The 24,394-nt window shown below is 46.3% G+C and overlaps 1 protein-coding gene across 4 annotated transcripts in view; it reads right to left on the bottom strand.

Annotated features, from left to right (window-relative positions):
* Window positions 1-8,198: 8,198 nt before the first annotated feature.
* The window catches only part of Bach2 (BTB domain and CNC homolog 2), a 337,625-nt gene continuing 321,429 nt past the window's right edge, over window positions 8,199-24,394 (bottom strand). For all 4 annotated transcript variants that reach the window (XM_021650826.2, XM_060373441.1, XM_060373444.1 and 1 more), the window contains 2 exons: window positions 16,874-17,080; window positions 8,199-14,250 (listed from right to left, as the gene is read on the bottom strand). In XM_021650826.2, coding sequence (XP_021506501.1) covers window positions 13,771-14,250; window positions 16,874-17,080 — 687 coding nt within the window. In that variant the 3' untranslated portion in view covers window positions 8,199-13,770. The remainder of the gene's footprint in view (window positions 14,251-16,873; window positions 17,081-24,394) is intronic.

Here is a 24,394-nt window from a genome sequence, read left to right as displayed (position 1 = left end):
ACCATTCTTTCCTGATCCCAGCAGCTCAGTGAGACACGAAAAGAGAGCACCCAGATCAGCAGCGACCAACAGGGGGCCCTCTGACGTGGATCCAGAGCAAGCTGGAGGCTCCCAACTCAACCTGTGCTTGGACATACTTCATCTCTGTAAGGGAGAGGCCAGCAAGAAACTTCTCATGTGATTTCTCTCATCAGTTCACTTTGTGAGCATGAAGCAAATAAAGTTTTAATTTGTAAATGCTATAGAAATTAAGCAATGGCTTAAACAAAGGAAAATACATCCATGATCTGTTATATTCTTGCTGATGTCATTTGTTGTCAGTGATGATAAATGTTGACTGTGGCCCAAAAATTATTTCCAGGCTACAAGAGACACTTCACTGTCTTCATCCTCCTGGTCATGAGTGATCCAGGAAAGGAGCTTCAAAAGGCACTCACCCCCGCAGTGCAGAGAGGCACATGGTGGATCATCTTCTATCACATGACCAGGCTGCCATGAAACACTGGCTACATAGCCTGTAATAAAGGTTTCAAGTCATAAGAAGAATCAATTTGCTTTCAACGTCATAAAACTCAGTTATCATCTACTTCCTGTGTGCTGGATAGTTTTTTGTTGACTTGTTACAAGCTAACGTCATAGGGAACCTCAATTAGGAAAATGCCTCCATGCGATCAGGCTGTAGGCAAGCTTGTAGGGCATTTTCCTAATCTGTGATTGATGTGGGAGGGCCCAGCCCTGAGCTGGAGGTCCTAGCTTGTATAAGCAGGTTGAGCAAGCCATGGGAGCAAGCCAGTAAGCGGCATCCTCCACGGCCTCTGCCCCAGCCCCTGCCTCCGGGTCCCTGCCCTGTTTGAGTTCCTGTCCTGACTTCCTTTCTGGTGAATAGTGATGTGGAAGTGTGAGCCAAATAAACCCTTTCCTCCCCAAGCTCCTGTTGGTCATCGCAGCAATAGAAACCTTCCTCAGACATCCTGTGAGATTTAATTTTCACGTGTTCGTGTGCTACATGGCTCACACAAAGTCCCACTTACCCTGTACCTGCCTTGCATATGACTTACCTCTCCTTTCCTCCCTCCCTCCCCCTCTCTCCCCTTCTCTCCCTACCTCTCTTCCTCTCTCCCTCCCTCCCTTCCTTCCTTCGTTCTATCTCTTCCTTTAGTGTCTCACTATACTCAGTATTTCCCCATCTTTTTCCTTGCTTGTTAGGGTTTCTTTTTTAATAGCTTGTTTTTATTTACTATGCATTGGTGTTTTGCCTGCAGGTATATCTGTATAAGGGTGTGATTCACAGTTTTGAGCTGCCGTGTGGGTGCTGGGAATTGAACCTGGATCCTCTGCAAGAGCAGCCAGTGCTCTTAACTGCTGAGCCATCTCTCCAGCCCTGTTTGTTTTTAAGATAGGATCTCACTCACTATGTAGCCCTGGCTGGCCTGGAACTCAGTAGGTAGCCCAGGCTGGTCTTGAACTCACTCCTCAGTTTCCCAAGTGCTGGGACTAAATGCATGCACCACCATGCTCAGAGCTTGTTAGTTTTTGTCAACTCGACACAAATTTAGACACACCAGAGGAGAGAGGATTTAGTTGAGGAATGGCCTCCAACAGATTGTCTTGTGGGCGAATCGTTGGGGGCATTTTCTTGGCTAATGAATGATACGGGAGGGCCAAGCCCACTGTGGGCAGTGCAGCTTTTGTGCTGGTGGGCCTGGGCTGTATACGGCTTAGCCTGTGTAAGCTAAAGGAAACTCCTTCCTCCACAAGCTGCTTTTGATCAGTGTTTTATCTTAGCGACCGAAAACTTCTATAACACCCCATTCTTTGTTTGTTTTTTCCTTCCTTCCTTCCTTCCTTCCTTCCTTCCTTCCTTCCTTCCTTCCTTCCTTCCTTCTTCCTTCTCCCCTATCCTTCTTGGTCTCAAATGGTCTATCTGCCTCAGGTTCCCAGGCACGTGGAAATACCACAGGTCCCTGTCATGACATCAGGCTTGAGATTCGTGATCATGACAGTACTTTCAGCATCTACTTCCCAGCCAGCTCGTCCCCACATCACACCTTTATCTGCTTCAGTCCTGTAGTTACAGTAACTGGTAATATTAGTTTGGGTAGAATATTATTTATTTTATGATTTTTAATGATCATTTTGTGAATGTACAAAATAATAGTTTTCACATGACATTTTCATATAAAAATTCCACATAAATATAATGTGCTTAGCCATCAACAGTCACCCTCTTCTGTTTGCCTATCACCCTTTCTTGTTTGCCCCCTGCCTCTCACCAGTCTTCCATGCAGATGGTCCTCCTTTATTTTTGTGTCGTGTGTGTGTATGTGTGTGTGTGTGTGTGTGTGTGTACTTAAAGCTAGATTCTGAGAGTGAGCCAAAACATGGTATTTATCTTTCTGAGTCTGGCTTATTTTGTTCAACACTATAATCTCCAGTTCTATTCATTTTTCTGTTAATAATATAATTTTGTTCCTTATGACAGAATAAAATTTAATTGTGCGCATATACCACGTTTTGGTATAAATTCTTCTTTTGGGTCCTGTGGAAAGTACTCAGGAATAAATATGAGTGTGCAAGTATCACTGTGGTGCTGACTTGGGTCCTCTGGGCATAGGACCCAGGAGCGTTACAAGCGGATCATATAGCAGTTTTCATTTTCATTTTTCTGAGGCACATCCGTACTGACTTCCATAGTGGGTTGACTCATTTAAATTCTCACTATTCAGGTATTCAAGAACTCTTCTCCCACCTATCCTGATCAGAACTTGTCTGTTTTTCTTGCATTTTCTTGATGGCTAAGGATGTGAATATTTAAAAAAAAATATTGGTCATTTATTTGTACTTCTCTGCCCATTTGATGATTGGATAATCTGTTTAAATTGTTTGTGGGGTGGGTGGGTGGCTGTATGCATGTGCACATGGACATATGTGCACAGGCTAGAGTAAGGGCATCAGGCATTCTCTTTTATCATTCACTGCCTGATTCCTTCAGGGCAGGGGCTTTGACTGAACTCAGAACTTGTGTTTTTTCAGGTAGGTTGGCAGCCAGCAATCCTCTGTAATCCTCCTGTCTCTGGCCCCACTCCATGTTGAGGTCACAGGTTTGCATGGGGACCACACTTGTTTTGTTATGCGGGTGTTGGGATTTTAACTCTGGTCCTCACTCTTGCACAGAACGCACTTTTATTTGCTTCAGCCGTTCAGAACTGCTTTGTTTTTGAAACAGGATCTCAGCAGGTAAGGGCACCTGCCTCCAAGCCTCACTCCTCACTCCTCATGCAGGCCAGCTTCAGATTGCTAATCCTACTTCAGTTTCCCAAGAAGCTGGGATTACAAGTGTGTGCCCGTGACTCACGATAGTCCTTATTCTTTGTAAAAGAGGTGCATGAGGGATGCAACGTCCACCCAAAAGGTCAACTTGCTTCTTCCCTCCCTGATCTGGTTGGTTTTTATAAGCTTGACACAAAGTAGAATCAGGTGGGAAGAGGGACCCTCAGCGAAGGGATTGCCTGCATCAGACTGGCATGTGGGAATGTCTGTGGGTCATTGTCTTGATTACTGATTGATGCCAGCAGGCCCAGGTCACTGTGGGCAGTGCCACCCTGGGCAGGTGGTCCAGGCTTGTGTAAGGAAGATCACTGAGCAGGTCGGAAGAATTGAGCCAGTAAATAACATTCTTCCATGGTTTCTGTTTCACTTCCTGCCGTGAGCCCTGCCTTGGTTTTCCTCAACAATGGACCTAGAAGTCTAAGATGAAAAACCCTTTCCTTTCCAAATTGCTTTTGACCAGTGTTTTATCATAAGCAATATAAAGTGAACTAGAACACTCCCCCCCTTTTTCTTTCTATACTGTGACAGAAATTGAATTCAAAGATTTGTGCATGGCAGGCAAGTGTCTGCTACACTCTGGTCCCAGAAACATTTTCAGACCATCAGACATAGACTTTCCACTGTAAGTATTCAGACCGAGCTGGGAAGCCTCTGAAAGGTTGCAAAGGGAAGCACTTCACTGGCCACAGTTATTCTGTGCTTCTAGTCCTCTGTTCTATCCTGTAGGGGTAGAAATGAGGTACAGCATAGAGCCAGTCTTCTTTTCAACTATCGTAGTCATGTGTGCATGCATGCCACAGTCTATGTGGAGGTGGAAGGACAAGCTGCAGAACGAAGCTGCTTTTCTCCTTCCACCACGTGAATCCCAGCTATCACACTCAGGGGTCATGATTGGTGTCCTTGCAACAGAGCCATCTTCGTTGGCTCAAGGTCTAGTCTTCTAGAGACAGTGAGTTTGTAGGAGTGAAGGCCAGGAAGATGAAAAGGCCAAGCCCAACATTTTACTGCATTTTTGACTTGGAGTGGATGAGTGTTTGGCCTGTCCGCATGCCGGTGCACCACAGGCCTGCAGTGCCGCGGGAGGCCTGAAGCAGATGTTGGATCTCTCCGGACTGTAGTTACAGATGGCTGTGAGTCGCCATGTGGGTGCTAGGAATAGTGCCTGAGTTCTTCGGAAGAGCTTCCAGTGCTTTTAACCACCGAGCCATCTCTCCAGCCCAACCTTTTAAAGTACATATTCCATTCCAGGTCCTCAAGGCACATTCCCTATTCCTTATACAACTGCGTAAAGTCATGGTTCATCTCCATTTTATAGGTCAGACAAAAGGGTTCAAAAGATTAAGTAATTTACTCTGCAACTAAAGGTCCCCTGAAAGAATCAGACTAACTTTGTAACCTATGTTTCTTTTAATTGCCTTATAACTTATATTTGCAAGTTTTAGGCCCATGTTAATTAAAGCCTCTTAGTGCTTCTCCAGAGAACCGAGGAATGTAAAAGTTCCTGACATTAGCCATCTGTGAGGGCAGAGATAAGGAAGAGAACAGGCAGAGATCTCTACTAAATGGAGAAAAAAATCACTGGCTGGCGCCGGTGAGATGGGCTTTGTTTGGAAACTGGGCCAAATGGCCCCAATCCTTCTCCTGACCTTTGATCCAAAGCCTGTAACCCCCACTCCTCAGAACAGACATGGGATGAGTTAATCACCCCCCCCCCCCACATTTAACTGTGGATGGCAGGAAATTCCAAACTGACTTGAAGATCAGATATTTATGACAGGGCTGACTAGACCTAAGGGTGACCAGAACTAACCAATTATTTTAAAAGTTAGACACTTCATCCAATCCTAACTTGCCAAGAAGTCAAACCCAGGAGATTCCCGCCTTGTGTCTTTTAAAAACCTAAGCTCTTTGTCTCCCGGTGCCACTCCTACCTGACCAGCAGGGGTGGCCCCATTGTACAATGGTTAAAAAGAGTCTCTTGCGTTTTTTGCATCGATGGATGATTAGTTTCCTGAGTTCTCTTCATACCTTCTTATATTTAGGCTCTTGCTGGGCCTAACACCCCCAAGGGGAAATGTTAACTGGAGTCCAAACCCAGACTATGCTGTCTAAGGGCTGAGATCCCCCAGAAAGCCTTGTTCTGTCATTGGTGAGAATTAGAAGCCCTGAAAAAAAAATGCTTTGTTTATATACATTCTTGCTCAGCCAGCTTGCGAACACTTTAAGAATACGGTTTATATACTCTTAATACTGGATGCAGTTGCAGTGTTGGTTGAATTAATATGCTAGTTTCATGTCAATTCAATACAAGCTAGAGTCAAATTGAAAGAGGAAACCTCCATTGAGAAAATGCCTCTACCAGACCGGCCTGTGGGCAGGCCTGTGGCATAGTCTCTTCACTGATGATTGATGTGGGAGGGCCCAGCTTACTGTGGGCTGTGCCTCCCCTGAGCTGGTGGCCCTGGGTGCTGTAAGGATGCCCACTAAGCAAGTCATGCTGAGCAAGCCAGGAAGCAGCACTCCTTTACCGCCTCTGTGTCAGCTACTGCCTCCACATTCCTGCCTTGAGTTCCTGCAATAATAAACTGTGATGTGGAAGTGTTACCAAAATAAACCCTCTCCTTCCCAGGTTTCTTTGGTCATGGTGTTTGATCAAAACAGTAAAACTGTAAAGGCAACAACACCTTACCCACCACTGCCAGTTCCATATGACTTTGTCATTGTCCTATCTGGTTAGCTGGCTTCCTGAGAGACTTCCTTTAGAGGGTTTTCACTTTTCAGCCTGATTAAAAATTAAAGAAAAGGGCCCAGTGGGAAATACAGTCCTTCAGTGACTGCCAGCACTGCCGTCAGAAGGTGTGGCTGCTGCTCCTTAGGGAGGCCCTCGCCTTTGGGTGGTAACAGTACAACTGAGCCAAGGAGCACAAGTACAGCACATTCCTGGCTGGCCAGGTCGGTTCACGGTATTTTGTATTGTTGTTCTCCTCCTGCCTGGGGGCTGCCTCCCAGAAGCCAGGAGGGGCAGGAGATGAGAACCGTGCAGGACAGCACACCCCAGGAACAGCTGATGGCTATATACCCCTAGGGGAGGGGGGTCCAAGAATACGAGTACATAATTGGTTGGAACTAGATACTTCCAGGGTGCTTGATTTGCATTATATAGCATGCTCCTGTCATAAGAGTAGAATGTCAGTGCTTAATTAACATATGGGCGCAGGGAGGGAAGAGCTAGCAGGGCGCTGTGTCAGAAGCCATAAATTAAGTGTGGTTAGGGGAGTCTTCATCTAGAGACACTCCCTAGATGAAGTCAGGCAGAGAGCCGGGGACCCCGCTGAGGGGTGGGAGTTCTGCCTTTAGTGCCAAGCTCAACATGGCTACCTGGCCCAGGCAAGAACTGCAACCTCAACCAGCAGGTACCTCCAACGTTGTATCAGGATCTGCAGGAGTGTGAGGTGCGTGCGGACTGTAGGTACGAGGCTCATTGAGGAAATTGAAGGGAAGGATACTTGCTTATGTATGGCTTGCTTCATCTCTGTAGGCCTTGATTGTACCATGCTTATTCACAACAGGAAGGCAAAGGACTCAGGGAAGTGGAGGCAGGTGATCTCTGTGAGTTCGAGGCCAGCCTGATCTACAAAGTGAGTCCAGGACAGCTACACAAAGAAACCTGTCTCAACAACTTCCCCTCCCCGCAAAAAAGATCAAATAGAACCTTTTTAATTTATCCTTTCTGAGGGGTAGGAACCTAAAGGGGTTTCAAAGAACCTCATTCCTAAATGCAGTAAGAATTGCTGGCAGGACCTGATGTAGGAGGAGATCTTCCTTACGCCTAGAGTGTAGAATCAGGTAGGACCCACACGTGAGAAGCACATTTGAGGCAGAGAAGGGCAGCAGCTACATGCCAGGGGCATGACAGAGCCTGGGTATTTCTGCAGAATGGAAAAGTTGGCAAGGTTTATTTTGCAGAAGCAAATAACTGCCAACTTTCCATAGCCAACTTTTCCCCAGAAAGAACTGAATTATTTCTTACCTTTAGGCATTTAACATGATCTGACCATGGCGATTCAGTATAGTCTATGGTCCATAAAGAAGCTCTCCTTAACTCACTAAGGACCTACAATATTCTCTGAGGGAGAATTCTGGAGCTTTGAATTTCAGTTGGCAGATGGGACATTACTTGCTGAACTAGGATTGGGTAGGTGTCCGGTACGTGCACTGCTCACAGCAGATTGCTCCTGCTCTCTGGTGGTGGTATCTCTTCTTGCAGCACGAGCTCAGTATTTGGACTGCCCACAATGCAGTGTGTCCATTTCCCTTTCCATTAAAGACTTAAGACACTGGCCACGGGATATTCATTTCTAGCGTCTGCTTATTCCCTGACCACAATACTCAACTGCTGCCTTTGGTAACCCCTCACACATGGGATTTGTTTTGTGCACTATTCTCATTTGCTTTCGCTTAACTGTGGATGCTCAGGTGAGCCTGCCTCAGCCTCTGGAGTAACTGCACCGAGGTCCTGCCACCATACCTGACTTTTTTTATTTTTTTAGTCAATCCTTTTTGATGTCATTGTAGATTTATGTACAGTTGTAAAACCAATGCTCTTTACTCATGGCAACATTTGCACAGCTACAGTGGAATATCGAGTGGTTCTAATGTTTGATATCTAATCTTACCTGGAATGGGGATTTTTAAAACAACTTAGATTAAAAAGCAGCATTATCAAATTCTTAAGATTTCTAATCAGATTAACCAGGGAGCAGGGAAGGGTACAAACTAGAGGACGCGAAATGGCCTTTTGTGGAGAAAACCTTTCTTGAGACTGTGGAGAAAACCTTTCTTGAGAATGTAACACGGGGATCAGAGGCTTTTACAATGCAGGATGATATGTCTTTATTTCATCAACAGAAATGGCGTCTAGACAAATTCAGTTAACACTAGCAATTCAATTGAGTGATTTTTTTTGCACAATAGTGTATTTACAACAAGTAAATGAAGTCTCAATTCATTAATCCATAGCAATGCTTTTTCCCAAAAAGGTAAAAATTCTTAGTTACAGAGAATAAGCATCAACAGCCATCTCAATATCTTTACAAGAAAACCACAAGAAAAACCACAAAACCACAATCACTTAGGAAAAAATAAGGCCAAGCGTAAGAACTTGTACAATAAAATGATGCGTTGAATTAAGTTACATTAATCGCATAGAATCTGTGTAAAAAGTATGTAGAAAAACACCTGATGTAACCTGTTACAGTCGTTGACCAGTTATGAGAGGTACGGAGGGTTATACAGGTAGATATGTGTGAAAACTGTCCATATTGTTCGAGCTGGGGAGGAGGAGAGGAGGGGCTGAGCCCCTTGCATACACTGAGAAGACCCTGTTTTGCATATGGCCTCTGGAGTCTGTAAGGCATAAGTTAGAGGTGCACTTGCATCAGACTGGTTCTGGAACAAATTCTCACAGGCCCTCTTGCCTTGAATGGCTCACTGTGTCTAACGAGTACCCGAAGCTCCCAAATGCATCTGTAATCTTCCTGATAATTCATTACAAGTGCCAGGCTCTTGTGTCAGAGTGTAAATGGGCATCCCAGCGTTGCCACAGACAAAATATTCATTGTTAGGACCCAAGCGGAGGCCAACTCTTTGCCCCCAGAGACGTGTTTGGTAGAAGATTTAGCACCCATCAATAGGAAAACCCATTTTTGTCCAAGTCCCTTCACTCTCTCCTGATAAACGTTTGATTATTCCCATGGGAGCGTTTGGCACTGAGTGTGAGTCTACCTGAAACGAGGGGTCTTGACACACTTCCATGAATAGCCATTGTTTCATTTGAGGTCAATAAACTGGAATGAAAATGAAAGCCAAGAGTTTATCCATTGCTTAATAGAGAAAAGCATACACCATGCCACAACATAAAACCAAAGCTATAAAAGTTGGCCTCTGCAACCAAGTGGATATTCTTCACAAAATGGCAGCATCATTTCATATTACAATTCAAATGCACTAATAATTCACTTGTTATAAATATGATCTCCCAGGGTGGAGTGTAGGAAAATACTATACAATTACTTTGCAAGTAATGTTTTTGCACCATCAGTTGAATAATTTACCTTTGATCTGCTACGACAAGTCTCTTCAATGTACAAGTACTATTTGCACACACTATTTATGCACAAATATATCCTATGCTACAGCATCAGTCTTTGACACTTGGGTCGTGAGATGGCTCGGGCAGTATTATACATTTTGGACACAAAATATCTCCATGCACAGACTTCCTTTATGAATACCAACCCCACAAGGCATTGTGGACCGACTTGCCAGAAATGGAATCTGCAACAAAATCCTCAAGTAAATACAACAAAGAGCTTTATTCTTCTAAAATAATCCTTTTCTTTAGTCTGGTGTGTGTGTGTGTGTGTGTGTGTGTGTGAGAGAGAGAGAGAGAGAGAGAGAGAGAGAGAGAGAGAGAGAGAGAGGTGGAGGCATGGGGAGGAGAGCTGGAGAGAGATCTGTGGATAAACCTTGGTTCTTGCTCTGTTTTAGATCTGCGAGTCCCTCTATATTGTAAGCAGTCGTGGAGCAGTTTGAAGCTATCAGTAAACAGCTTAGTTTAAATGGGTCACAGCGTGTAGGAATCTGCAATCAAATAGACTCTAAGCAGCTTCACAGACCAACTCATTTTGAAGGACTGTGTGTCCACTGGGGCAAGACTTGGCTATTTCTGAAAAGGTTTATACTTTCAAACCTTTGTCTGCTTTGTCTTTTTCTTCTTCAGTGGTAATCATAAAGTACTAAAGCTAGAGAGAAGTGTAGGCTTTAGCCAGTCCTCCCCGCAGGTCCTGGGTCGCTCTGGAGCCCTCTAAGGAGAGGCAGTCAGCACACTAGCTCCTAGCGGCTCTTAACTTCCTTGGAAAAGCAGTGCACGGACCACATCCAAAATGATAGTGCGCGGTAAAAGCAGCACAGCTTGAGAAAGCCTACATAAACTACCTGGATGACATAGAGAGAACGTTTCTACTGCAGCACCGCCCAGACGCCTGAGTCATTGTTGGGGAACCTGGGAGAGAAGCTGATGGCCTAGCCACTTTGCCAGCTTTAGAGAAAGTGTTTGCAACTGCTTTGTTCCAGAATCAGTAAGTCAGGAAGCTCGACTTGATTCAAGGCACCCCCAGATAATGCAGAGAAACACACACACACCACGGAGCACACCTGCCTGTAGCGGGGCAAGCTGAAGGAGGCTGTTCAGGGACAAAAGCTGCTCCGGGGGAAGAGCTGAGTTTGGGTAGGATGTTAGGAATCTTACAGTCACCGGTACTAGCCCTGGATCATGACCCAGTCACACCCCAGCCTTTGGGAGACCCAACCGGGCTGTGGCTCTCCTAAAAGCCCATGATTGGAGTGTCCTATATCTTTGAAAGAAAAGACCTTCAAACACGCAACTAAAGTCCCCTTAAAATGCAAATGCTCTCCTCTGGCCTCTTCCCTTCTCTTTTCTGTAGAGGGAGTGAGGTTGACTGAGAGATCCAAGGGAAGGGCAGATTGGGGATTTCTGAATTCTACTTGAAGAATTTAGATTCTGGTCCCCAGTGAACCCTCCCTTTGAATCAACTCAGAAACAATTTTAAAAAGTAATGGTTTGGAACAGTAAAAGACACAGACATGTCCCATAAGTAATTATACAAAGTCAGTTGTTGTTTCTGGTGGATACTGAATGAAATTACTCTTAAAAATACCAAAGGTGGTGGTGGGGAACCCAAAGAAGTAGAAGTTTTTAGAGTAATCTAAAAATACTAGTTCCCACGGCAGAGACTGCGTGGAAGAGGAGGAAAAGAAAATGAGGGGGAAAAATGAGCTGAGTTAGGGTGGAGGGAAATGAGGAGACCTGACTCCCAGTCCCCCCAACCCTCAAAATGACCTACTGGCAACAGAAACTTGGGGTGGGGGTAAACTGTGGAATGTGGCAAGGCTACCAGCTAAACAAAGCTGGGACAGCATGAAACAGGCCCAGAGGCTGCTCTGCACTGGTCACGGCCTGAACAGAAAACAAGCCTTTCTGTTTCTTTAGAAGAGGTCACTTAAAAAGGCAATAAAAGGGTTAAAAAAAATACTGTCTGCCGACTCCTACACCATAATAGGCAGCTGTGAGCATCATGAGATTCACACGGAGCTGAATGCTAGCTTTACATCAGTTCATGAGGATGAGCTTCCTGGTGACACAAGGAACCGTTAGACGAGACCAAGAAAGACCAGCTGTGTAACAAAGATGGCAGCTCCAACACAGCTTTATCAAGATCTGCACGCGCGCACACATGCGCGCGCACACACACTCAAACCCAGAGGCATGTTCTAAAAATGGACCTATTTTAAAAGAAGTAATTTCCCCCTTAACTCTACGGCATGGACCAACAACTTGTGGTATTCGTACGTATTTAAACAGTTAGCACTACTACAGGTACAGGAAGAAGTTAATACTAGAACATGTTACTAGGGTCTCACCTTTGCCTACTAGTCATACACTAATTTCCCCTTTTACATGCAGCTTTACTATTGTCCAAAGCAATGGCACAGATGAAGAAACAAAGTCAACCATCATGTATTCTCCTCTCCCCTCTCCCAACATCAGGCTGTCGTGGACAACCTGGCACAGCTGGAGTGGTTTCCAGCTGCTGAGCAGGGGGTGGAGACTGCTGCGGGAGGTAACTGACTCCTCCCTGGGGCACACCTCCCTGTAAACATGGCTTGGGACCAGGACACCATCTCCAGATTTGCAAACCGACTAGTTTTCAGTGAGGGAAGCAGATTATTACCCGGGGAAGGGAAGGGTGAGTGTGGGGGTGGGTGGTGGGTAAGATGGAGGACTTGGGGGAGGGCAGAGGGCCCCTAGGGTTATCTGTCCAATGCCTTGAATGAAGCAGCTTTCAGACAAGAGACTGGGTTGGGGGAGGGGACAGAGTACAGAGAGCATCTGAAGAACAGAAAGGAAAAAAAATGCATTAGCCTCTGCCCATGTGGACCTCAGGCTCCATTCTGCCATGTCCTTCCCTACTCTCAGCGAGCTCAATTAATCCGAGGCTGCCACCTACAGGTGAGGCTTGTGGTTCAAGTCCCCTTAGGTCTTAAGATGTCCTGGAGGCCAGGCCTGGGCTGAAAGCTGGGTGGCTGGTTAGCTGTGCCCTTCCAAGGAGCAGGTGCTACCGCGTGACATTTCTGAGCAGTGTAAGCGGGAGGCCAGAATGAAACGCTGACATCAACGGGACTCCTCCCTGGGTAAGGAAACGGTTCTCCCTTGATCTCTCCACCAGTGGCCATGGAGTTCTACCCCACCACCGCAGGCTCTTGTGATACGCAGTCCTGCGGGCCATCCGAACCCTTTCCAGTGTCAGCTCTGGATTACCTGCGCCTCAATTTAGGGAAAGGTGGGGAGGGAGGGAGCTACAAAAATATTCAAGCAGATTATTGTGTACACATCCTAGGATGGGTTCATTATTTGGCAAGATTGTTTTTTTTTCCTACATAATTATCACCTGAGTGCTTTTTAATTAGCTAAATTGTCTTACTTTTAAACTAAAAGCAAAGAATATACAATATACTTGAGTTATACTGAAGTTACAACTTCATTTAAGAAAATAGGTTTGACTCAAAACTCAGTGCAAGTGGCAGAGTCGACCGTTGCTGCGCAGCGTCTGCAAAGACACAGGAGAAAGGAACAGACCATGACACATCGGAGCTGGCAAAACCAAGCCAACAAAAGCAAAAAGGTCTGACAGGGCTGACCCTTGAGAAAATGCTTCCAACACTGGATTCTGTCTGTAAATAAGTACAGGCTGAAACTGAACTGTGAAGCAAGAAAAATGACCATGTTGACAGCTACAAAACCAGTTCTGGCATCAGAGACAAAAAGAGGAATGTTGGAACCTGTCTGTAAATGATAAACGAAGTTTCCAGTTTTAGGATGAGAAAATTGAGGCATGCAGGACGTTTGCATATGGATATATATTTCATATATATTATATATAATATGTACAGTATAGCTATAAAACTTTGATGTGTATAGAAGCTGTCTTCAATGAAAAAAATTGAACATTCAGAAGAAATTCCTGAGATAGGGTTTGTGACATGGGCCACTGAGAAAAAAAATCCGTGGTTGGGTCCTAGAGGTGTAGTCTATCCCTGTGAAGTTTGCAATGAACCCACAGACAGACAGTGTCGCACTGCTGTCTTCCTTGCCAGGGCAAGGGGTAGCACCATTGTGAGGGTAACCAGCACTCCTGCTTACAGAGGAGGAAATACTTCGGAACAGTATTGCTGCTAAGACTGCTGTAGTGTGCACCAAAGTCGCTCTTGGTTCTTCACGACTCAGATGAACAGAGCCGCTGGCTGGAGGACCCAGATGGGAGAGGTGTGAGGGCCTGGGGGCAGAGCCCATCATACTGGCTAGGCATAATCTTTCCTGGGCTGTTCATCCGTTGTACACTTCTCAGTCATTTCCTGGCAGAAGTCCACCGTCACTGACTGGCTCCTGGCTTCGAGAGGAGGGCCTCTTTCCAAGAAGGTCCCGGGATCAGTACCTTCCAACCTCCTCCCAGAGGTGCAGTTCTCAGAGGTGTTGCTGGGCACCCAGGGAAGCCCAGGGGGAGTGGCCCCTGGCTCCAGGCAGCAAGGGACATTTCCTCCTCCTGCACACTGGGAGGGTGCAAGGCTCTGCTCAACCCCCAGAGGAGGAGGATTCACACCGGCTCCGGGAAGATCCATGGGTATGAGGACAGGGCAGTACCGGTGCAGGGCCTGGATCTGCTCCGGGCTCTGGATGTCTCGGCAGACCTCCTGCGAGAGGCAGGAGAAGTTGTCCAGGAGCTCCCCCATGCACGCTTTCAGCTGGTTCCTCTCGGACAACAGCTTTTCCTTCTCGCACACCTGTGGGGCGGGGGAGAGAGACACATTCATCAAGATGACACTAAGCCTCATGCCTGAGGGTTCTCTAACCTTGGTTTTGAGATCCCACATTGCAACCTAACTCCGGAAAGACTAGGACGGAATCTAGGAAGATGAAGACACCTTGTCCAGGGAGTGCTGGCACACACGCGCACTTCTGCTGCGCAGCTGCCTTACACTTGTGCACTCACACTCACACCTCTCCCAGTGTGGAGTCCCTCCCTCGGAGGCCCAGGAAACAACCAGCCGAGTAACCACCAACAGAAAGCGGTAGAGTCACGTGACATTCTGCTTTCCTAGAGTTTGCGGTTTGTAAGGAACTTACTAGAAACTTTTTTCTTTCAAACCTTATAGATAAAAATCTTCCCCTAATGTATCAGTTTACTATTTTTTTTTTCCTTTTTTCCAGATGGGGTTTCTCTGTGTAGCCTGGCCATCCTGGAACTCATTCTGTAGACCAGGCTAGCCTTGAACTCAGAGATCCATCCACCTCTGCCTCCTGAGTGCTGGGATTAAAGCACTATGTTTGAGGGGTGAAAGTCAACTAACTGGTACTTTTAAAAAGACAAAAAAAAAAAAAAAAATAGGTAAAAGCATCAGCAGCTGCCAGGGGTTTAGGGAGGGAGAGACGGCTGAGTGCAATACAGTAGATAGTAGGCCAGTCAGTCTACGTGTATGCGACAGCACTAACAGCACCCTACGAACATCTATATAACACAGGAGGAGGAGTGTGAACTCTAAAGTAGAGCAGGGGTGCCGGATGAAAAGGATGTCAACACAGGCTTGTCGGTCCTAATAAATGTACTGCTCTTGTCAGGAGCATCCAGAGGCAGGGACGTTTGGGAACGCTAGAAACTCCATTCAGTTTTGCTAGGATTCTAAAACGACTATGAAGAAGAAAGTCTATTCCCCCAAAAAAGCAAGCAATCAAGACTGCTTATCAGCAACCCGGTACAGTTAGATTCTCCAGCCTTTAAAGCACAGCAGACGGAACACAGCACATCCTCTGCAGAATCCTCGGAACCACATACTGGATCCTGAGCAGGGACCATCATCCCTGGACACTGGATGGAGGGGCTCAGGACAGAAAAGTGGAGCTTATTCTTTAACACATTAGCTCAAGGTTCCAAGATGTTTTTACCATTAAGCAAAATCCCACACATGCTCCTGTATTTCTTGAATTTGTCACCCACCGAAAGATGAGTTTAGTCTCAGAGAGGAGACTAATTAAAGTTTTGCCATCAGTATTTGTGTGAGGAGGTGTGGGGAAGGTTCATAAGGCTTACATGATAAAAAAACCTGGGTGTCTAAAGAGTGGTAGGCAAGCGAGGCAAGGATGGGAGGGAAACTGAAGAGGAGGGAGAGAAGCAGTCCCTGACACAGGAGCTCTGCATGGCCTAATGAGAATGCAGTCTGGCAGGCAGCGTGGGTATGTGTGTTACAGAGAGATTTACATGGGGAAAGGACACCTGCTAAAATATTTATAAATTTAACTAGAAAACATGCTTTAAAAATGAAAAATAAACAGATGTACAAGTGCAGCTTGAGAGAAATACATTATGTGCATCTGCAAATTAGGGTGGTGAGCACGTGGAAGACATCGTGGGTGTGGGAATTAAGTACAGGGCCTACTGGGAACTCTGCAGCGGCAGACTGGGCTGCCCGCCTCTGACCACTCAAGCCATCCCCAGAGACACGAGCAAGTGGGTCCAAACCTAGCCCCCTCTCCACTGAACCTGGATGCCAAAAACTGAGGACCAGCGTGTCCTAGGAAAGATATCTCAGGCCCTTTTGGCACAACCCCTTGGTTTAGGCACTACCCACTGTCTGCCTACGTAACCTAAAAGTGTTCCTATACACTCCGTAGGGCAAGAAGAGAAGGTACCACAAGCGACATGGTTTTGACGTCTCTCAGACATGAAAGAATATAATGGCGGTGCCTTGGTTAACAACATGGAACTGTAAGCAAGTCTGCGGGGGCGTTTTATTGATTAATGATTGATGGGGGAGGGCCCAGCCCACTGTGTGTGGTGCCATCCCTGGGCTGGTGGTCCTGGGGTATACAAGAAAGAAGGCTGGCGAGCCATGGAGAACAAGCCAGCATGCGGTGTTCCTCCATGACCTTGGCCTCAGTTTGTGCCTCTAGTTCCTGTCCTGACTTCCCTTCATGGCAGACTGTGGTTGGGATGGATAAGCCAAATAAACGAGTAAAGTGTTTTAAATATTTGCCTGGTATGTGGCTTACTTTTTTTTTTTTACTGTTTGACCAGAATCATACAATTATACAATTACACAGACCAGAAGGCTGGTTATTAAAGCCAGGCCTTTCAGAGTGGAGAGTTAGTTTAGAATAATACTTGGTTTGTTTACGCAGTAGATATCCTATGTTATGACATACAATTGGAAAACACAAAGGAGATGACTCCACATGAGACCGGAGGGAGGCCCTCCTGTACATCCTCGTCCACTTCAGATGCGAATCTATGATGACTGTTGAGAATAAGCCCAAGTTTCCCTGAAGGGTGGCTTGCACCTCCATTTTTCCAGCTGTAACTGAAGTAACTTTATGTCAGTCGTGGCCACCTTCACCTGTTCGTCAACTCACCAGCTTTCTTATTTCACATTCTAAGTTCTGAATGCAGTCCAGTTTCCTCTTGCGACAGCGCTGAGCGGCAATGCGGTTCTTACTCCGCCTCCGGATGTCGTGAATAAACTCCAACTGCTCTGAGGTTAGCTTGTGCATTTTAATCATCATCTGGAAGTCGTTCCTGGGAAGGTCCGTGATCTGATCTACAGGAAAAGGAAGTTTAACCTGAAACCAAGAACAGCAGGCCGGGATTATAGCAGCTGGAGTGAAATTTTGGCAAGTGCAACATCACAAAACTGCAAAGCCACTTTAAAAAATTATTTTATTTTTACTTATTTGTGTGTGTGTGCGCCTGCATGCTGATATGTGCACTCAAGTGCAGGTGACCACTGAGGCCACAAGAAGCTGTAAGAGGCCATGGAGCTGGAATTACAGACAGTTGTGAGATGCCTAATGAGGTACTGGACACTGAACTTGGGTCCTTTTCAAGAGCAGTACGTGCTCTCGTCCACAGAGCCACCTGCCCAGCCCCGATGAGGCAGCACTTACTCGTTTGTTTTCCCATTTTCTTTTACATTTTATGTGTGTGGGTGTTTTGTTTGCATGCATCTCTGTGCGCCAGGTGTGTGCAGTGCCCACGGAGGCCAGAAGATGGTGCTGGATCCCTTGTGAATTATAGATGGTTGTGAGTCACCATGCAGGAGCTGGGAGTTGAATCTAGGTCCTGTGGAAGAGCAGCCAGTACTCTTTTTCATTTTTGTTTTTTTGAGGCGGGTTTTCCTGTGTAGTTTTGGCTGTCCTGGACTCTCTTTGTAGACCAGGCTGACCTCACACTCACAGAGACCCACCTGACTCTGCCGCCCAGAGTGCTAGGACTACAGGTATGCGCCACTGTGCCCAGCTGCAGCCAGTGCTCTTAACAGCCGAGCCATCTCTCCAGTTCCCAAACCTCTTTTTAAGATAACTAAGTCATACAGGAACTACTGAAAGCAAGTAGTGATGATACGCCCTTGTTTCAAATACAAGTAAGATGAAATACAATCAAACAATACAAACACGCACCAGTAAGCCAGAACTCTAATCCTACACGTAGGCGCCAGGAGGGCGCCATGAATCTGCGCATAGCATGGGCTACACAGAAAGCTTGAAGCCAGTCTGCGCTACATAGTGACACACACACACACACACACACACACACACACACACACGAATGCATTTATGCAAATCAGAAGAAGAAACTGCACAAAAAAAAATCACGCACAAATTAGAATGTTATCATTCCTGAGGTTCTTTTGAAGCAAACGGCATTGAACATTTTGGAAACTGTTAGTTTTTTAAGGAAGACTGTTTATCAAAGCTCTCTTCTACAAGACACACAGTAAGTTTAACAAAATGGCCAATGATAAAGTGATCTTCTAAGGACTGATGTAAAGACTGATGAAAGAGGGAGCCCAGCACACCCTGAAGACAACGGAAAGATGCAACGGTCAGTGAGAGTCTTTGTTACACACACAGGATACAGGGAGACAAGGGTTGGAGGGCTTGCGCTGGGCTTTAGTTCTCATGCAGCGTGAGAGTTCAGGGAGGTGTCACCCTTCTGAACCTCAGTTTCCTCATGGGCAAAGCAAGGTGTGCTCCTTAGGTTAGTGTTATGTTAGGCATCTACTCAGAATATGCTTCTTACATTTTCTTACTCAGCATAATTCTGTCATGCTTCTATCAAGATACACATTCCTTCCTTCTGATAAACGCATTTCGTCGGAAGGCACCACGTGTTCTTCTGGGGGCTGAGCCTTGAACGACGCTGAGCCTTCTTTTTAGTCCTGTTACACTGGCTGCTTTTGTGGGGCAGACCTGTGCCTCACAGCCACCACCATGCCTATGTGAATGGGCCACCTCAGAAACTCACTCACTGTTTATTACGCGTTATTTATTTATTTTGAACTCAGCTCTCTCCTCTCTCTAGGCGGGTCCTGGGAAGCAGACCCAGGCTGCATGCTTAGTGCAGGACCTTTTCCTTGCCAGCCCAGAAGTGGGTTCTTGAAGCTAGTGAGGCCTTCAGAGGCCTGAAGCCCCAGACAATACCTGACTGCATTCAGAAATGCTCAGATGGCCCAGCTGAGTTCCCAGCACTCAGGACATGTGACAGATGTTTAGTTAATGCTGTTGTACACCATTAAGATTTGGGCAACGGCCAGGTGGTGGCGGTACATGCCTTTAATCCCAGCACTCAGGAGGCAGAGGCAGGCAGATATCTATGAGTTTGAGGCCAGCCTGGTCTACAGAGCAAACTCCAGGACAGCCAGGGCTACACAGAGAAAACTTGTTTCAAAAAACAAAAACAAACAAACAAACAAACAAAAGATTTGGGCAAGACAGATTCCTATTTTCAAGTCTTTGACAAGCTAAGGTAAATATTTCCTGATGAGAAGATGACAGCGGATGCAGAGATGGCACAGGAGTTAAGGGCACTGGCTGCTCTTCCAGAGGACCCAGGTTTGATTCCCAGCATACACATGGTAGTTCAAGGCCACCTGTAGCTCCAGTTGCAGGGAATCCAACACCCTCTTCTGGTCTCTGTGGGCAGTGGGCACTCACGTGGTGGATGGAGAGTCATGACACAGGCAAAAGAACAATACACATTAAAAAAACAAGAACGAGAGGACAACATGCACGGTTTCTTCAGAACGGCACCTACAGAGGCCTGAAGCAGCGCCGCATGTCTATAAACTCAGAAGTGGAGGCGTGGAAATTAGGAAGTCGAGGTCATTCCTTAGCTACAAACTGAGTTTGAGGCCAGCCTGCCCCCCGCAACCCCATTTAAAACATTGAGTTCTGGCCTAATACAGAAGGAGAGCCAACCCAGGATCTTCATCTCTAGGGCCTCATCAGTCTCCACGGGGCTTGGGGCTCAGGTCTGCCACATCTAACAGCTTCCCCTTGCCCTGGCTAGTGGGGGGCTGATGGTCTGGGTACTTCTGCAGTCAGTTCTGTTTCTGCAGCCCCTGGAAAGCTATAGTCTCAGCAATAATTCCAGCCCTCTGGAGGAGGTGGAGGCCGGAGGAGCCCAAGGCCATCCTTGGCTACACACGGGGTTAGCCTGGACTGCTACACTTAGCTTAGGCTGCTTAATTTTCCTCTCACTCAATTTTGTTTTTGTGGCTGGGCCAGCAGATGGCACTGTAAGTCTAAATGTCATGTGTTGGGCTAACCTTTAATTCTAACATCAGTCAGGTAGGCTAAATTTGCAAGTATATGTCAGGTGTGTTGGATCACACCTTCAATCCCAGCACATGTAGAGGCAGAGGCAGGTGAATCTCTGTGAATCTGAGGCCAGCCAAGGCTAAATACTGAGAGCTTGTTTCAAGAAAACCCAAACCAACACCCACCCCTGCAAGAAAACAAAAGATCGACAGCAGCCACAGTAAATGAAGTAAAAACAAAACAAGATAAAAAAAATCCACCTGAATTTAATTTTAAGAACATGTTATTTATCCCAATATATAAAATATTTCTAACATGTAATTTATGTAAGTTATTAATAGGAATATATTGATGAAGATTTAAAGCATCCTCTCCTGTTTCAGTTTATCACAATTTAGATGAGCCCTCACAAAGGGCTGGCCAGGCATGTTTGGCGTGTGACCGACAATCTCACAGAGCTCTCAGGAGAGAGCCGCTAGACGCAGCATGTGGGCCTAGGCTCAACCGATCACAACATTTTAGTGAGGAGAGCACCTTCTTGTTAGTATTCAGGGAGTGAAGTGCTGAGGCCGAGGACATGGTCAGTTTACCCTAAGATTGGATATTTGCTGGTTGCATCAGACAGCCCTGAGGCTCATGCTGTCTCCCCCACCCCCGGTTGATCACTGTGCACAAAGGCAGGCACACTAAAGAATCATTTGCCTGTCCTGTGGTCAGGTGAATTCTTTGTTGGGTTACCTCCTAGTTGTGAGCTTACTCCATGTGACATTTGGTGAAAGTTCCCAGAGGGCACTCTGATTTGAATCCCAGGTGGTGACTGTCCCATGACACCTGTAAAGCCTTGGCCCAAGAACATGAAACTACAGTGGAATGTATTACACCACTGTGGGCTCAGCCCTGCTATGAGTGTTAAAGACCAAAGCTGCTGGAAAAATGGCTCCTTTTCAGGTGCTCAGAAAGGCCATTGCCTGTGGGGCTGCGTTTCCACTAGGCTTATAATGATCCAGAAGGCAGTTCATTTCCCTTTTGTAACAAACAGACCCTCAGATCCCACATGGTGCCTTAGCAGCACAGTGGCCATCAGCTGAAGACAGGTAGTGTAGACCTCACAGAGGCTGTGCACTCAGGGCTCATGGAATTTCTACTTCCGCTGAGAGCAGGGTCATCCTACTTCAGCTCCGGACTGTATTTAGTTACTTTCAGAAAGAAAACAAGCCAACAGTGCAGATCACACGGAAAGTCAAAAGGGCTTCCGCACCAACCGCTACTGTATTTTAAAACGATCTAGACAGCAAACACAAAACAGGGAGATAGGATGGAGGGTTGGCAGGAGAGAGGGGAAAATCAACAGCGGCAGTGTCAAAGTCCTTGAGGCAAAAGCAAATGCCACCTGGAATTTCATCAGGGCTACTGCAATCAAGCTGCATCTTAAAAAGAAGGTTGGTGGAGAAGAAAATAGTCAACCACAGTCTTTGTTTTCTATCAGGGGCGAGGGGACCTTCACTCCGTGCTGGTTCTGGTTTTAGGTCTACTAACCTTACAGCAAGGAAAAGCTTACACTGACTAGCAGGTGGGAGCACCTGGCTTGTCCCTCAAGGGGCACAGAGGCTTAATTACGTCCTTTTGCTGTCTTCAAGCCAGTGGGCGTCCCTGGAGAGGAGGAGCAGCCCCAGGCCTTTGGTCATGAATGTTCTCATTAAGTCTTTGTGTGCACAAATGTCCCCCACTCAGGGCTGAAAGCCAGATAATGTGACAGGACCTTGGAAAGTTGAACAGTACTGAAGAGGATGACACCTCTTTTCTTTCTTCCAGAAGATAGTACAACCCACACAAGGCTCATAGGGCTCGCTGTTTTAGTCACTCACTGCTCCTGGATAACGTGGCCTTCCAGACTGCACTTCTCATCAGAGCTGTTTACTCCCTAGGTCCCCAGTGAGAGCACAGAACAGACGATATGACATGTTGAAACACTCTGCCAGTGCGCACTGCCACCTGTCTGAATGGCCTGCAGTTATATCCGCCGATCTCTGGGCAGGGAGGATGCACAGCAGATGTGCCTGTAGGATTTGTAGGTGATGATTCTCTTTCATTGTGACCTGCTTTGATTCTCAGTCAGGGCTGAGAAACTCACACGCAGCTACTGAATCAGCAGGCCACGGCCAAAGAGGGCACCACAGGTCGCCACTGTGGTTTGCTCAATGCATCCCTGTTGGTTGTACCAAGCTTGCCAAAGTGCTGACTCTTCCCCTGCCTCTGGAACCCTCAGGAAGTGCAGGCTTAGAAGTCATTTGTTCTGATTGGGACCCACACTGTCCCCCAACAATGCCCAGAGGAGGAAGCTTAGGCTCTGGGGAGTCCCAGCTCGTTAGCAGTCTGTGAAATGGATTCCCACAGTGTAACTAGGGACCTCTGATCTAGAGATGGCAAAAGGAAGGGGACCTCCTGAATGGTGCACGAAACCCAAGTCTGCCTTCTCAACACATCTACATGGCCAGAAGAAAGCCTGGACCGGCACACCAGCAGACAGAGAACTGCTTGCTAACAGCCACCCCATCCTGCAGCCTAAGCCATTCTCCCCATTCCCATTAAAATGCAATCTCTCTCTCTCTCCCTCTCTTGTACACACACACACACACACACACACACACACACACACACACACACACATTTCTCATTTTGTTTTGTCTAATGCAGGGCCTTATAGTTCAGGCTGGACTTAAGCTTGTGACCCTCTTGCCTCCACCTCCTAAATGCTGAGATTACAAGACACATGCCACTATGCCTGGCCACTTCCATATACTTTTATTTCTTTCCTAATTCTATAAAGAATTCAAATATGGTGACAAGAGAGGCTCTGCCATTCCGGACAATGCTTATTCTGGCTTGGTGGATTTCTCTACAGCTTTTGCTCCGTATGGTTTTCACGGAGTTGTGAAAGCGACACTCTGCCCATCTTGCCTCACCAAGTTTACGAACACACATTTTACTTGCCCGGAGAGGGAGGGTGGAGAAGTCCATTCTTGAAGAAAAAGCCAGAAACCAGAATCTGTTTTCTCTGCAAATTGTAGAAGGGACTGTGAAACTTTACTGCTTGTATTTTTGGTTCTTAGCAAAGACGAGCTGAAGCTATTGGGCACACAGGGCCAGACAGAGTGGACACCCTGGAGGCCATGACAATGTACTGCCTCTTCAAGACCAAGAGCAGTTTCTGCACCCCCGTCCTTCCACTTGAGATGCCCAGGACACTGGGGTTCACTCCTCAGATTACAGCTACTTAGCTCTGTGGTCCCAGGCAACTCACATGCTCTGTCCTTAACTTCTGGAGGTTCTGTGAGTCAGAGGCAGTACTTGCCCCCCTGAGCTTCTGGGGTTGCTATGAAGAATAAAGTTAGGTAGCAGACAGAGAAAGGAATAGCTATCCCTGTGGGTAAGGTGAGACCCACAAGGCAATTTCTTGTCATATGGGGTCCTCTTCCAGGCACAGAACACTAGGAATTCCAAACACTGAGAATGTTCTATTAACAGGAAAACACTGTTTTAATTATGAAGACTGATGACTGCTGTGCTGCCACTCAAAGTCTCCTTTTTATTAAGCAGACCACTTACAGACACTTGTAAAAACATGCTTTGATTCACCGAACTACAGAAATGATTGTAAAAATTTTACACAGAATATTAACAAGTCAGCTGGGAAGAAGGAGGGGTTCAGTGGGAGGGGGAGGAGGAGAGGGTAGCTGGGGTTGAAAATGACCAATGTATGGTCACACACCTTTAATCCCAGTTCTTGGGAGGCAGAGGCAGGGCTCTGTAAGTTAGAGGCCAGCCTGGTCTATAGATTGGGTTCTGTGACAGCCAGGGCTATGGAGAGAGAGAGACCTTGTCTCAAAAAAAAAAAAAAAAAAGAAAAAGAAAAAGACTGAAGTATATTATAGTTGTGCATGAAACTGCCAAAGAATAATAGAACAATGGTTTTAAAAATATAATAAAGAAAAGAAAAATGACAACAGCCAAACAGAATATCCAAGTGAGCACTCTGGTGAAAAGAGTTACACATGGCTTTTCTGTACTATTCACTGGTTGCACTATTCTCTCTCTCTCTCACACACACTTTTTTTCATTTTGTTTTGTCTAATGCAGGGCTTTATGGTTCAGGTTGGACTTAAGCTCTTGCCTCCACTTCCTAAATGCTGAGATTACAAGACACATGCCACTATGCCTGGGCACTTCTCTCCAAACGAAGCATGCCAATAAAGCAAGTCCAACTAATTAGCACCTTTGGATGGGGAGATGAACCATCTTCCCAGTATTTCTTTAGTAAACCCACAGTCAATTAGG

The sequence above is a fragment of the Meriones unguiculatus genome, chromosome 20 (genome assembly GCF_030254825.1).
Source record: "Meriones unguiculatus strain TT.TT164.6M chromosome 20, Bangor_MerUng_6.1, whole genome shotgun sequence".
Lineage (NCBI taxonomy): Eukaryota > Metazoa > Chordata > Mammalia > Rodentia > Muridae > Meriones > Meriones unguiculatus.
Note: the sequence above shows the minus strand (reverse complement) of the source record. Positions and strands in the feature narration are given on the sequence as shown.